General features: G+C 46.7%; 3 protein-coding genes across 3 annotated transcripts in view; 2 read left to right on the top strand and 1 right to left on the bottom strand.

The window, feature by feature from the left end:
* mcm6 (minichromosome maintenance complex component 6) overlaps nt 1-5637 on the top strand; it is a 6275-nt gene extending 638 nt beyond the window's left edge. Inside the window, exons 3-18 of the mRNA XM_083690290.1 lie at nt 136-246; nt 356-443; nt 980-1141; nt 1250-1415; nt 1574-1719; nt 1817-1967; nt 2117-2258; nt 2347-2488; nt 2603-2710; nt 2900-3055; nt 3154-3282; nt 3458-3622; nt 3737-3860; nt 3971-4162; nt 4368-4507; nt 4629-5637. Of these exons, the coding sequence (XP_083546416.1) occupies nt 136-246; nt 356-443; nt 980-1141; nt 1250-1415; nt 1574-1719; nt 1817-1967; nt 2117-2258; nt 2347-2488; nt 2603-2710; nt 2900-3055; nt 3154-3282; nt 3458-3622; nt 3737-3860; nt 3971-4162; nt 4368-4507; nt 4629-4736 (2230 nt within the window). The 3' untranslated portion in view covers nt 4737-5637. The remainder of the gene's footprint in view (nt 1-135; nt 247-355; nt 444-979; nt 1142-1249; nt 1416-1573; nt 1720-1816; nt 1968-2116; nt 2259-2346; nt 2489-2602; nt 2711-2899; nt 3056-3153; nt 3283-3457; nt 3623-3736; nt 3861-3970; nt 4163-4367; nt 4508-4628) is intronic.
* A 532-nt stretch (nt 5638-6169) lies between these two features.
* LOC310819092 (uncharacterized protein) lies at nt 6170-8117 on the top strand. The gene is made up of 3 exons (XM_083690313.1): nt 6170-6240; nt 6789-7110; nt 7316-8117. The coding sequence occupies exons 1-3, from the start codon at nt 6195-6197 to the stop codon at nt 7473-7475; spliced, it is 528 nt and encodes a 175-aa protein (XP_083546439.1). The 5' UTR covers nt 6170-6194; the 3' UTR covers nt 7476-8117.
* A 129-nt stretch (nt 8118-8246) lies between these two features.
* Nucleotides 8247-14757, bottom strand: LOC310819087 (protein lifeguard 3-like). Its single transcript, XM_083690303.1, has 12 exons — nt 14574-14757; nt 12165-12470; nt 11969-12039; nt 11775-11839; nt 11484-11537; nt 11311-11361; nt 10998-11037; nt 10863-10900; nt 10634-10721; nt 10445-10540; nt 10213-10266; nt 8247-9942 (listed from the first exon to the last, which is right to left on the bottom strand). Exons 2-12 carry the CDS (start codon nt 12463-12465, stop codon nt 9793-9795), a joined length of 1008 nt encoding a protein of 335 aa, XP_083546429.1. The 5' UTR covers nt 12466-12470; nt 14574-14757; the 3' UTR covers nt 8247-9792.
* Nucleotides 14758-14813: the final 56 nt, after the last annotated feature.

Raw genomic sequence — 14813 nt, forward strand, 5'->3', positions numbered from 1 at the left:
CCCTTGGAGCAATTTCCCACTACTTTGTATAGAACTGCATGTTCCTCATCAAGAGCTGTATAGGTTCAATGTATTTGCTCTGTCCAGCTAACAAGCTCTCCCTCTCTCCCCCTGTTTCTTGTCTTCCTTCTCCAGAGTGTATCCCTTCCTTTGCCGTGCGGTGCGCAATTTTGCTCGGGATCATGGGAATGTTCCTGTGAATAAGGAGTTCTACGTAGCCATCCAGGACCTACCCACCAGACACAAGTAAGAGGCACACATGATTGGAATGTTTTCTAGGATGTGTGAGATGTTTCGAGAGAGGGAGAAAGAGCGAGCTGTCGTGTGTGTTGTGACGTTGTGTTGTGCATTGTAGGATCCGTGAGTTGTCATCTCTGCGTATTGGCTCCCTGGTGAGGATCAGTGGGCAGGTGGTCAGGACCCACCCTGTACATCCTGAACTGGTAAGTACACCGGTAGTACAAGAGTTACATTCACTCAGTTTCCTTTCACACCCAGTGGTTGTCATTAGATGTTCAAGTTAGAAAACACAATCATTTTAGCCACGCTAAATAATTTTACTGGGTAAACGGGCATATTGTAGATGGTTATACAGCACCATACTTTTGTACTCTTCAGCATGGAGAGATAGTAATAACCCCAGTACACAGTCATGACTGCAGTTAGTACCTATCTTCCGCCGTAGGTTGAAGACCCATCTCTTCAGGCTACATCTTAACTGTCCCTCCTAAAGACCTTTTCATCCCCACTAACCTCCTGTACAAGATTCTTATGATGACTGGTGGATAGATGATTCACTTACTTAAACAAACGTATTTGTTGTAAGTCGCTTTGGATAAAGGCGTCTGCTAAATGCCATAAATGTAAAAATATAACAGCACTTCATGAGACATGACATCACTGTCTGATCCATCTGTGGCTGTTTCTAAGTGGATGATTTCTGTCAGGGGGTTCTAACCATAACTGTGTGTTGGTGTAGGTGAGCGGCTGTTTCCTGTGCCTGGACTGCCAGGGGGTGATTCGTGATGTGCCTCAGCAGTTCAAGTACGCCCCTCCCACCATCTGCCGAAACCCTGTCTGCAATAACAGGGCTCGCTTTCACCTCGACACGCACAGGTCAAAGTTCATTGACTTCCAAAAGGTGAGATGTGTTGTGGTTGTGTGTTTTTTTTGAGGTGTGAGTCAAGCTGTTAAACTGTGTAGAAGACATCTACTGTTCATTTCCTTAACTCTGTTTGTGTGTTTGCAGGTGCGTGTCCAGGAGACCCAGGCAGAGCTGCCCCGTGGGTCTATCCCTCGCTCTCTGGAGGTGATACTGAGGGCAGAGGCCGTAGAGAGCGCCCAGGCTGGGGACCGCTGTGACCTCACTGGGTCCCTCATCGTGGTGCCTGATGTGTCTCAGCTCAGCAGTACAGGTGTGTTCTCTCTCTCTCTCTCTCTCTCTCTCACACACACACTAGCTTCCCGGTGGTTGCTATGAAGGCTCATGAAAGCTGTCATCTAGTCTGTACATACAGGTCTCCGCCTGTTTGGTCAACTGACCTTTTATGTACCTCTCTACCCCCCCCCCCAGGAGTGCGTTCAGAGACCAGTTCCAGTGTCGGGGGCAGACAGGGCTATGAGAATGAGGGACTCAGGGGGCTGAAGGCTCTGGGAGTCAGAGAGCTGTCCTACAGACTGGCTTTTCTCGCCTGCCACGTCGCCCCCACCAACCCCAGGGTACGACACACACACAAACACACACTCTTATACCTCATCCCGGGATCCAAACTAAGTATTGGATTGTTACTTATAGTGTGTGTGTGTGTGTGTGTAGTTTGGAGGGAAGGAGCTGCGAGAAGAGGACCAGACCGCTGAGAGCATCAAGAGTCAGATGTCGGTGAAGGAGTGGGAGAAGGTGTTTGAGATGAGCCAAGACAAGAACCTCTACCACAACCTGTGTACTAGTCTGTTCCCCACCATACATGGTCAGTACTACGGCTGGTGCTGTTCTACTGCTGCTAACACTCTTACCTCTTATATCATACCACTGTCACTGTCGCTGTACTACACAATGCTGTTTCTGATCATGATATGGCTTGTTGACGTGTGTGTGTGTGCGCATGTGTGCGTGCAGGTAATGATGAAGTGAAGCGCGGCGTCCTGTTGATGCTTTTCGGAGGGGTTCCGAAGACCACCATGGAGGGAACGTCTCTGAGAGGAGACGTCAACATTTGCATCGTAGGAGACCCCAGTACTGCCAAGAGCCAGTTCCTCAAGTAAGACACACACACACACACCAGGATTCATGTTTAGCCACGTCAGCACTGTGTATATTAGTGGTCACTAACGTGTGTGTGTGTGTAGGCATGTGGAGGAGTTCAGTCCCAGGGCTGTGTATACCAGTGGGAAGGCCAGCAGTGCTGCAGGTTTGACTGCAGCAGTGGTTCGTGACGAGGAGTCCCACGAGTTTGTCATTGAAGCTGGAGCTCTCATGCTGGCGGACAATGTGAGTTGGTGTTTCTGCCTGTGTGTCCTTGAGCATCACGAATGACACGCTGATGTTTGGCTAAGCTTTTTTTTTTAAGGAGTTGGTATGTAAACTGTGTGCGTGTGTCCACAGGGTGTGTGTTGTATAGATGAGTTTGACAAGATGGAGACCAGAGACCAGGTGGCCATCCATGAGGCCATGGAGCAGCAGACCATCAGCATCACTAAAGCTGGAGTCAAGGTACAGTTCTCTCTCTCTCTCTCTCACTCTTCTCTCTCCTCCACCCCACTCTCTGGATATTTCTTGTTTTTATATGGTACTTAATTACTTGTTAATTAATTAAGTAATTACTTTTTAATGGTCATACTTTACATACAAGGTAGGGGGGGCCACCCCTCTCTCTAACCCTCCCTCTCCCTCCCTCCTCAGGCCACTCTGAACGCACGTACATCCGTCCTAGCAGCAGCTAACCCGGTCGGTGGTCGATACGACCGCAGCAAGAGTCTGAAACAGAACGTGAACCTGTCTGCTCCCATCATGAGCCGCTTCGACCTCTTCTTCATACTGGTGGACGACTGCAATGAGGTGTGCGGTCGAGGGGGGCAACAGACTATGGAAATTGCTCGGTTGTGTTTTATTATTTTAGTAGTATTAATGTGTCTGTATTGTGTGTGTGTGTGTAGGTAACAGACTACGCCATTGCCAGGCGTATCGTGGACCTCCACTCTCGTGTGCAAGACTCTGTTGACAGACTCTATTCTCTGGACGAGATTCGACGCTACCTGCTCTTCGCCAGACAGTTCAAACCTAAGGTGTGTGTGTGTCTGGTATTGGCCGGCCGTGTGTGCGTCTTATGTGATGGGTAGAGTGCCCATTTCCAGAGTGTATCCTCTAGGAACGTTGAGAGGATTGGATGTTTTCATATACAATATGTTGGTTGCTCCACCTTGCCTACATCTCTCCCTCCCTCCCTCCGTCTCTGTGTAGATCTCCGGTGAGTCGGAGGAGTTCATCGTGGAGCAGTACAGACATCTGCGGCAGCGTGATGGCTCAGGAGGAGTGGCCAAGTCAGCCTGGCGAATCACAGTGCGGCAACTGGAGAGCATGATCCGCCTCTCGGAGGGCATGGCCCGTATGCACTGCTGTGACGAGGTACACACACACACACACACACAAAACCTTTTAACCACAACACCTGTAGTTTGATGGATGTTAAAACTAAATGCTTGATTTGTGCTAAAGTCTGTGTGTGATGTGGTGTTGCAGGTGCAGCCTAAACATGTCAAGGAAGCGTTCCGTCTGCTGAATAAATCCATCATCAGAGTGGAGACACCTGATGTCAACTTGGAGCAAGAGGAAGACATTGAGGAAGAGCAGCCTGAGGAGAACGGTAAACACAAACACACACACACACGCTACCACTGCTCCGCTCCAGATTTTTTTCCCCTCATGTTACTTTAGGAAGCGTCACTAAAACCTTTCTCCTCAATCCGTGCACAGGTCAGGACGTCCCTAACGGAGTCAACGGACACGCTAACGGAACAAACGGACACGGCGACGGTCATGAGAACGGCGTGAGCGGTCCCGCCGAGACGGGGAGCGCGGCGTCCAAGCCGTCTCTGCGCCTCTCCTTCCCAGAGTACCGGCGCATCTCCAACCTGCTGGTCCTGCACCTGCGCAGGGCAGAGGAGGGTAAGACGTCCAGCTCTTTCATCCTCTTTTCCTTCTCTCCTCTTTCTTTCTCTCGACCCTCCCCCCCCCCCCCCCCCCTCTCTCTCTCTCTCGCTCGCTCGCTCACTCCGGCCACCTCGCCTGCAGTCGGCGTGTGCGAGAAGAGTGTGTGACTGAGACGAGCGGTGTTGTTAACTGACGTGACGCTGTCCGTGTGTGCTTGTAGCGGAGGAGGAAGAGGAGTTGAAGAAGAGTTCGGTGGTGAACTGGTATCTGAAGGAGATGGAGTCCGAGATCGATTCGGAGGAGGAGCTCATCAACAGGAAGGGTCTCATCGAGAAGGTCCTACACAGGCTGGTGCACTACGTAAGTGTATACACTCGAACACACGTGTGTGTGTGTGTGTGTGAAATAAAAATAATATATTTTTTAATATAGTTGTTAGTAGTGTGTATCTGACTGACTTGCCTTCTCCTTCTCTCTCCAGGACCATATCCTGATTGAGCTCTCTCCAGGGAGCCTAAAGGGGTCCAAGTCAGAGACTCAGGAAGAGGTGGTTCTGGTCGTCAACCCCAACTACACCCTGGAGGACTAGACACCTTTGGCCTAACCCTGTGACCCCCACCCACACTCCTCTCCCTCCCTCCTACTGCAAGATGGAGAAACAGACTCACCCCCCCCTCTCTCCTCTCCCTTCCCAAGCACACACTGGAGGAACAGACAATTCCTCCCTCTCTGCCCCCCTCTTCTCCTTCAACCTCCCCTGGTTTCCTCCCAACTTCTCCTGGTTTTATGTTTAACTCAATGAGACTCTTGGGGCCGGTTTCACAGACAAGGCTTAAGCCTATCCTAGACTAAAAAAGCATACTCGGTGGCAATTTGCCATTGAAAGTGTGAATTATTCCAGGACTAGGCTTAAGCCTCCTCTGTGAAACCGGCCCATGAAGTTGTTTTTGCTGAATGTTTTTGTGTAATAGAATACACAATAATGGCATTCCAGGCTTTTGTAATGTTTCATGTTTTATAGAGTTCATGACTCTAGCTTCTTTTAAACTCATTATTTTAGCCGGGTGAATATTGTAAATATGCTGCTCTGATTTCTCCAGGGCATTAGCTAGTTTATGGCTGTTTTTTTATTTGAGTCTCCTGTCATGGGACCCAGTTTGAGCAGTCCCCCTGTTAACTGTGTAAAAAAAAAAACGCAATGTAATATTTTTTTTTTAAAAATATGTTTTTGTAAATATGTTTTTGTAAAAAAAAAAAAAGAGAGAAAGGAATGCAATGCATGTGGCAAAGCTCTGCAGCGCTCTTGTATGGTGTTGAAATGTTATACAGTTGATATGAGAAGACAAATGAGTAAATGTTTGAACATTGATCTACATACACAGTGGTGGTGTGTTTTCTCTCCCTGTTACCCTGCATCATATCTGCCATACGACTTGATGATGCTTTACTGTACTGGTCTTGTGGTTCATTGATTAAAGAACGTTCTGACATATCGGCTGTCTGTGTTCTCACCGCACTACTCTGCCACAAAAACCTGAAATGTTTTCTTATATTGGATCAGTGCACTCGTGTGCTGTATAATTCACCATTACCCCTTTTTAAATACATTCCAATACATTGATGACTGTTGGATAAATGATTCACTTACTTACTAAAGGAGTCTGCTAAATGCCATAAATGTAAATTCCGGTCCCTATTTAAATACATGCCATATTTACTTTACACTCAACTGCACTGATAACGGCAAAGCGCTTCATATTCTGCTCTAAAACAAGTACCAGGTATGTTAAGTTACGTTCATGTCGCCTACACCTACTAATAGACGAGCAGAAATCCATGAGTCACATGCATGGACCGTATTCTTTACTGACTAGTTTAAGATGATGAAGATAGCCTGTTGAAATGGGTGGGAGACAGTGATATAAACCCACACCTGGCCGCTAGGTGGCAGCAGAGTTCTACAGGAGGTGAGATCCGAATAAAATCAGGAGTAAAGAGCAGCGCTCTGCGCATGCCCGACCCGACTTCCTCCCTTTACACAACAAAGATGGCGGCGCCCTGTAGGAAGTTTGCGAGGTCGGTGCTGCTAAGAGGTACGTTGTCAATGTTTCAAACACGATGTTACGATACAACAGTTACTGAGAACAATACTGGTACCAATACATTACACCAAGTTAGCCAGATAAGACAGTCAGAGGAGTGTGATTCATTCTGTATCCTTCTGTAGCCCGCACTAATCTGAGAACAGGAGGACAGGTGAAAGGAACATAATGACATTTCAACATTATGATTACGTTTCACATCTGTCGAGGTGTCAACAAGGAGATGAAGATACGTTAGACTCCGCTCATTCCTTGCTCTGACAGCCTGCATAAGTAAATGAGCTGGGCTGCTTTGGTGGCTAGTGTGGCCTCCTGCTGACGTCTTGTCTTTAATTTGCGCCACTATTTGTCACAGACTAGGGGAAAGCAACATAGTGAAATGGAATATGAATCCCTAATCATTTTGTTCTATAAGTGTGCATATTAGGGAAAGGGCCACGTCAGATAATTTTTTAGATGAGAAGCACCCTTACTCCAATTCTCCACCTTTTTTCACATCGCTACCATAGTACTTACAGCTGATTACATCTCTGTTTCAGGTTTGCATCTGGTACCAGGCAGGTCGTTATGGACGCAGCGTTGCCAGAAAACGTTCCCAGCTCTGTCTACAGGTCTTGTGGCTCCCAGGTGTTTCCCCCTGCTCTACCGACCACTGCACTTCTCCCCCGGCCCTCTGCTCACCAGCACTGGCATCAAAACAGACCTGCCCAGGAGCACTGACTCTCAGAACACGGCAGATGCGCAGAGGGACGATAAGAAAGTAACAAAGGAGGAGGAGGAGGAGGAAGAAGAGGATGAGGGGCCAGAATACATCCCCAAGAGAAGGGCCAAGAACCCCATGATGGCAATCGGATACGCCTGGTAAAACCCCACGCTATCTGTCTGTGTCTCTCCTTCTCTCCAATACATTTCATCTGACTCTCACTTCTGCCACCCTCCCCATCCCCTTCCCTTTTTCTCTCCCCTCCATTTCTCTCACACCGCCTACTGTATTGACAGTCGACCTGCCCATTGGTATTCCACAGGGATGATTGGGTTTAACATCTCTCTCTCCCTCTCTTTGTAGGATGATAGGCCTTCCTGCAGGTGTAATTGGCTTCATCCTGGCGAAGAGGGAGGTGGATAAGAACCGTCTGAAGCAGCTGAGGATCCGCCAGAGGATGAAGAGGTCAAATGAGGGAGAGTACGACGGTAGCCGCTACGGCACCGCGACCAAACTGGACTGATGCCTGAGTGTGTGCAGTCTCTCACCCCCGTGGCCTCAACGCTGGACCGACAACCGAAAGATGACGAGCTGATTAGTCACACTCCAAACTTTCTAAAGAATTATTTTTCACATCTGCAGGCGTATCTGATCAGTGGTCTCGCAGGGCCAGACGTGTTGCCTAACCACAAATTGCATATGATCCCGGCATGCCTTCTGGAGGCTTCCAAACCCTATAGACGACGGGGAGGGACAGTATGCACGCGCAGGAAATCCGCCTATCGTTAATTCATCTGCCGAATCTGGCTGTGCCTTGCGTTATCTCCCCCTGACACATAGTCAGTTGCTAACTTCTGGAGGCGTGCCGATGTCAGCAGTCTGCACTAGCTGGAGAGATTTAATTCTATTTATAGAAAGCGCAATTTCCACCTTCATTCTTAGCCCCACCTACCCAAACTCAGGATTTGGAGCGCCTTTACATCTGTCCAATCCTTTCAGATCTACCAGTGTCTGGGTGAAGGCACTAGTGATACTCTGCATACACTGCAAATGTGATCTCTGCTACAGACAGAGGTGGTTAGAGATCTTCTTGTCTGTATATACTATAAATGCACCTATCGAAGAGATGGAGAATGTCATAGTTAAAACATGCCCCCCCCCCCCCCCCCCCCCCCCCCCCCATGATGTGTATGTTCTGTATATATATATACGATCCTAAGAGACACTTATGGATATTTATGATTGTATTAATTGTGATCTAAACTCTTCTGATTGTTAATGGACGAATCATCAATCACAAATAAAAATATTTTATTTGATATTAAAATGAATGACAGATTTCCCAATATGTTTATTGTAACTGTGATAAGTGTGTCTGCATGCTCCCTTTCTTACATTAGCTGGTATACATATATCTACAGTTTTACAATGTTCTCAATGCTACTATGATCTATTCTCCCATGAGTGGAGATGAAGAGATAAAAACAACTGTTATCAGGATGCTCCCTTAAACACATTTCAAACATCTCAAAATGTCATTAATTCATCTGTCATTTTTTCTTTTTGGCTTTTTTCTGTTTGAAAAGCACCATACTTTCCATGACTCTTCTGATGTTAAGGCATCCAGCAAACAGGAAGTCACAATAATAATAATAATATGATATGGGTACACCAGTACATCAGAAAGTCATAATATACATTTCAGCTCCTCTAAGGTAACATCACTATTCTCCCATGTCAGCACCAAACATTCCATGACGGTAGCATTCTAATTGGTGTCGACATAGTGTGATATTGCGACACCCTCGTTACTAAACCAACGCATCAAAATCAATCAGCATCCTTCGGCATCAAGCTCGCTTTCTTGATTAAACAATTGCACATGTTCAGACCATATAATAGAAAGGTGTCAGATATGAAGAGTATAAAACACACCACACATTCAACCATGTCCTTCCTGTAGGACTCATCTAGAAGGCATCTAGAGGGCAAGTACTATACAAAGTCAGACAGGAGAGCATTTTCTCCCATTTCAAACCTACTGGACAGAACCCAACACATCGTAGAAAAAAAAAACAACGTGCTCATCAGCAGATACTTGGATAAACACTACAGCTGATGTCAGGGGAGGCTGGTGAAGGTAGAAATCGGAGGACATGCTCATTGTCATGAATGGAATGGAATGAGGAATGTGTTTGACACCATTCCTCATTCCATTCCCTTCATTGCAATGAGTCCGTCCTCAGATGTCCCCCTCCACCAGCCTCCCTTGGCTGATGCACTGATTGAGCGTGTCATCGTACATTGTTTCGGAAGCAGGAAATGCAGATTTCATGAGTGATAAATATATGAGTTAGCGAGTGAACAATACTTCTGAGAACGATGACCTCAATCCCAAATCAACCCCTAACCCCGCTACTTCACTAGATCTGAAAGGATTAGATGAAAGCTAGGGGTGAAGGCCAGTGTGGTTGCAGACTTCTGTACAGTACCAGCCAAGCAGAAACACCTCATTCAAATGATCTAATTCTTGACTGAAGGGGAATGATCACATGATTTGTTGAGTTAATGCGTGTACTGTTTGGCTGGAAGAAAGACCACTGCATTGGCCCTCACAGTGCAAAATTGGCCACCCCTAGTACAGTATAAGCAATATGGTAATAACGCCACCTCGCCCTCTGATTGGCTATTGACATTTTGGTCACATTTCTTCAACAGATTAAATCCTGTCAGATCTGCAGGGTGTACAAGTGAGGGTCGGTCTGGAATTGGAACATTCTGCTCTGCACCCTGTGGATCCAGGTCTGCCTGTCTGGGGGGAGCTCTCTTTCACCGGGGACTCATTTGGAGGCAACACCGATGAGCTGCAGTAAGCAGATGAAGATCTGGATGATGTCGGTGTAGATGGTGAGAGCTGCGAACACGTACTCCTCTGGACTGATGGAGTGTTTTCTGTTACCAATCAGCAACTGTGTGTGGTACGCCAGGAACTAGACATAGAAAAATATATCAGGCATCACTCCATGTGCCAAGCCACAAGCTGTCACACCGGGAAATACACCAGAAAATAGACAGACCATGTCCCGGAAATAAGTTAACCCCTAGTTAAGTTAAGTGCAGATTGGATAACTGCAAACTGTAAAGGCAGTTAACAGATCTCTGGATCTAGTTTAGAACACGCATTTCGGACAGTCCCAAGCCACTGCATGTATCAGGAGTCAACTGCTCCGCATTAGAGCATGGTTCTATGTTGTACTCACCAGTGTGAAGACTACGGCTCCTACGGCAGCATACACCATGTGAAGCCATGGCATCTGGCAATGACAAAACAACTCCATTAAAACTACATCCTTAAGAGAACATTACTTAGAAAACTACAACACACTGTCCTACTACTTTATTTCACGATGCGTGTGTGCGTGCGTGTGTGTGTGTGTGTGTGTGTGTGTGTGTGTGTGTGTGTGCGTGTGTGTTTGTGTGTGTAGGACTCACATATTTGAAGGAGAGCACAATGGCCGTGATGATGCCTGCCACCATGACAACGATCCCCAAGATACAGAAAAGGCCTGCACATTTTGTGAAGTCCACCTGCACAGGGAGAGAAAGATGGTCACAGACACAGACACACACACACACACACACACACACACACACACACACACAGACACACACACGTCTTACCTTGGTCTGGAAGCAGAAGACCGTGACAATGATGCAGACAATGACGGTGATGCCCAGAGCCAGAAACACTGCCTTAGTGTCATAGTAACTACAGAGCAACAACAAATACACAGACAAGGACATCACTACCACAAACAAGTGTGACTGACACACAAGCCTTTGTGTTTGTGTGTGTGTGTGTGTGTGTGTGTGTGTGAGAGAGAGAGAGAGAAAGTACAGGTGGTCCTACCTGGATATAGTCCCAGTCATATAGGAAAAGGCCAGCGTCTGCACAACACAAATAACACTTAGTCAAACCAGAGCAGACCACCAAAGACCTTGACCATCATACACCAGCAAAGACGAACTAGGAGTAGTTACTTACAAAGAGGGCCAGCAGGATTAAGTTCCATGGGAATTTCCTCCTAAAGAGAGGGGAGCATTAGGGTTAGGACAGCACTTCAATACAACACAACTTTATTCATACCCTAAGACAGGTACAGACAATTTTCAATCAATAATTCTGATCCAGATAAAAGTTTTGAAATACTGGACCCACAAACTATCGGTTGTTTTTTCCAAGCAGACACGGAGGCTCCCAAGAACCAGAGATGCCAGAGCCTTGCCTCAAGACTCTCATTCCTTAAAAGGTGCAGTTCTTTAAAGCTCAATGCTATTGGATGATGATGAGCACTCACCGGGGTCCTTTACAGCAGACCAGCACGAGATGAGTGACAATGTACACACCGCTGCAAAGACAAAAGGCCAATACAGCTATCAATCATACAACACTGCAAAGAGATAGGCCAATAGAGCTGTCAATCATATAACACTGTAACAATGTTGGCCAGTAGCATAGAAGACAACTTACTATGACGTCCAGTAGACAGCTGGGTTTAGGATGACAAACTCACGCACAGGTTCACTGTGGACGAGGAAAGGCACAGTTATAAACATACAGACACACACACACACACACGTCTGTCCTCAGATAACTTCTGTTAACTCTGAGGAACTCCACTAACTTTAGATGTTAAGCTCCAAGCACCCCCAGGGTAACAAACAAACTCACACCTACTCAAACTGTCACACACAAACTCACACCTACTCAAACTGTCACACACAAACTCACACCTACTCAAACTGTCACACACAAACTCACACAAATGTGAAGACACACACGATGGCGACAGTGACGATAAGTTGACATGCCAAGATCAGATACACCTGAGAGAGAGAGAGAGAGAGAGAGAGAGAGAATTACACCTTGTTTACAAAAGGGAATTTAGCAGCGCAATGGCTTGACCCTGGCATAGTGTGTGTGTGTGTGTGTGTGTGTGTGTGTGTGTGCCTTACCTTTCTGATGAATGCGTGTCGCACTTTCAGACTGTCCCAGTCGCCGTCTGCTGCAAACCCTTCCACCCCACCTGTGACGGGAGAGATCAAAGGTCATCAACGACGTAACCACTACAGCATCACTTAACTTCACCTGGACTCTGAGGTTTATTCAGGAGCGCTCGACATTAAACAACCTTCAGATAGAGATGCTTACCTGAGCTCAGTACATCGTCTGGTATTGTAGGGGGGATGATGGGGGGCATGGGTGGCATGGGCGATCGGTTGGGGTACCCTGCCCCTGGAGCCCCCAGAGAGTTATCATAACCTGGGTAAGGGGCGGCAGGGTAGGGGGGTCCTCCAGGGCCGGAGGGGTAGGGGGCAGAGGGCTGGCCTGCCGGGACATCACCGTAGGCAGGGAAGCCGTAGGTGGGGGGAGGGGGGTAGCCTCCGCCCTGGGGCCCGTACAGGGGGGCACGAGAGTCATCGTACCCTGGAGGGAAGTCCGACCTAGACATACCGCCTGGGAGAAAGAGGGGGGGGGGGGGGGGGGGGGGGAGAACATAAAGTCACATAACAGTAGAGTCACAACAGTGTAGTATAGCGACCATAACAACGGCAGCTCCTACCTGTTCCTGACCACTGCTCTAAGATCTGCTGCCCACACTACCTCTGTCCCAACCATCACTGTGATTCTAGGTCTGTGGCTAAAATAAACACCATCCAGGAACTACAGTCAGAACGGAATCATGTGGGTTAGAGAAAAAAAAAAACCTACACACAGTATACCATGGTATCCTTTGGGTTAGAGCCTCTTAAATCGCTGTCAAAAATAGTTGAGGCGTTCACCTTCACAGTATCCTGTTCACACACACTGGTTACTTCCTGGCAGTTAGCCGCAAACACAGCTCTGTGGTTTATTGAGTTTTTCGCTTCTAATAATCAAAGTCAATGTTTTGGAAAGGTTAAGCTGATCCTATGTCAGTGGGAAACATCCACCAGACATTAGCCGCGTCCCTAGAGGCGGATCAGGTTCAGTTTTCATGTGTTTCTGATTATATCAGTGGTTCACCCAAACCACTGTAGCATGACCACACACACACCCGTGAACACACATGCACCATGAGGTGGTCCAACAACTACAATATACACACAGGACCACAAATAGGCTCTATGTAAGTGAGAGTGAAACTTCTTTACATCAACAAAACTTCCTCAAAAGCCCATTATTTTGCACTGGATTTCAGGGAAATACAAAATGTCTTCTCAGTTGTCTGCTTGAGGAATGCCCAGAGTTTGGGAGTAGTCCTCTCTGCTTCCACTCGCCACTTTACAGCATGTCATGACATCACATCTCCAGCGCTAGGCAACAGAGGAGAAAACATAAACTGGAAAAAAAAAATGCCTGAACTGCACCGCTCCCATAAAAGCAGTTACTGAATGACCCTCAGTCATGACGACTACACTCTGTCCATTCTCTCTCATTCAGCTTTCAGGTGAGGTATATATATGTGTGTGTGTGTGTGTGTGTGTAGAGAGAGAGAGAGCGAGAGAGTGTAATCACATGCTCCTGATGACTCAGTAGACCAGCCCTGTGGGTTTTCTTTTTTCAAAAGTATAGATGCTACTCTACACTCACCAAACACTTTATTAGGAACACCTGTACACCTTCTCAGGGTGGAGGTGGTGTAATGGTGTGGAGAATGTTTTCTTGGCACACTTTGGGCCTGTTAATACCAAATCAACCATTGCTTGAATGTCACAGTCTATTTGAGTATTGTTGCTGACCATGTGCATCCCTTCATGGCCACAATTTACCCATCTTCTAATGGCTACTTAAGCAAAAGTAATCTCAAACTGGTTTCATGAACATGACAATGAGTTCAGTGTTCTTCAGTGGCCTTCCCAGTCACCGGATCTGAATCCTGTAGAACACCTTTGGGATGTGGTAGAACGGGAGATTCACAGCTTAAAAGTGCACCTGAAAAATCTGCAGGAATTGTGTGATGCAATCATGTCATCATGGACCAGAATCTCAAAGGAATGTTTCCAACATCTTGTGGAATCAATGGCACGAAGAATTTAGGCTGAGCAAAGGGAGGCCCTACTCAGTATTAGTATAGTGTTCCTAATAAAGTGTTTGGTGAGTGTATATACAATATATCAGCATTAGAAAAACATAACAGAGCACCCACATCTCTCTGAAGGACTATCTGTTCAAATATCAGGAGGGAAAACGCGATTTAACCTTGGGTAACTGACCTTAAAATCTAGTGCCACATACTTCAACTCTTGCACAGTGCAATAACACAGTAGGGCCTCAAGCACCGCTGCTATGGACAACAGGTTTATAATCACAATCATGTATCAGAGTGCCAACATTTCTCTCTCTCTCTCTCTCTCTTACTCTCTCACACACAAACACAAACACACCGAAAACTGGCCAACTCCCTTTCACTGCCGATAGATCAACCGACCCAATTAAGGTGCGAGAAGTCATACAGTAGGCCCATTCAGGAGTTACTAACACAGGTCTGTTGTATAGAATCTAGACGTTGAGTATACTTTCCGTTTTTAAGCTATATTTTACATTGTATGGCGGAAGTTAACATATTGTTTGACTCACCACGCAAGGAATCCAGAAGAAAAAAAACAAATACACAAACTAACAATGAGGAAAAAACAAAGATAGCAACACTACGTCTAACCGCCTCAACTCCTGGTTAAAATAGGCCTAATAGAATTCCGATTAGTTCCGTAACTTCTAGGGTTTCTTTTCCAGACCGCTCCTTGTTCTCTTGCGCAGCGACAGGCGGACAGATGTCAGCCAAGCTTGCGCTGTAGAACATTTCCTGGAAATTTGGAC

The sequence above is a fragment of the Argentina silus genome (assembly GCF_951799395.1).
Source record: "Argentina silus genome assembly, chromosome: 18".
Lineage (NCBI taxonomy): Eukaryota > Metazoa > Chordata > Actinopteri > Argentiniformes > Argentinidae > Argentina > Argentina silus.

What these genes read in the sequence shown, in the direction of transcription:
- LOC310819092 (XM_083690313.1), top strand. Translation starts at nt 6,195, where the DNA reads ATGGCGGCGCCCTGTAGGAAGTTTGCGAGGTCGGTGCTGCTAAGAG. An exon ending in GAGGTCGGTGCTGCTAAGAG is followed by an intron (nt 6,241 to 6,788) that starts GTACGTTGTCAA and finishes TCTCTGTTTCAG; the next exon opens with GTTTGCATCTGGTACCAGGC. An exon ending in ATGGCAATCGGATACGCCTG is followed by an intron (nt 7,111 to 7,315) that starts GTAAAACCCCAC and finishes CTCTCTTTGTAG; the next exon opens with GATGATAGGCCTTCCTGCAG.
- LOC310819087 (XM_083690303.1), bottom strand. Translation starts at nt 12,465, where the DNA reads ATGTCTAGGTCGGACTTCCCTCCAGGGTACGATGACTCTCGTGCCCCC. An exon ending in GCTGTCTACTGGACGTCATA is followed by an intron (nt 11,362 to 11,483) that starts GTAAGTTGTCTT and finishes TTGTCTTTGCAG; the next exon opens with CGGTGTGTACATTGTCACTC. An exon ending in TCTTCTGCTTCCAGACCAAG is followed by an intron (nt 10,541 to 10,633) that starts GTAAGACGTGTG and finishes CTCCCTGTGCAG; the next exon opens with GTGGACTTCACAAAATGTGC.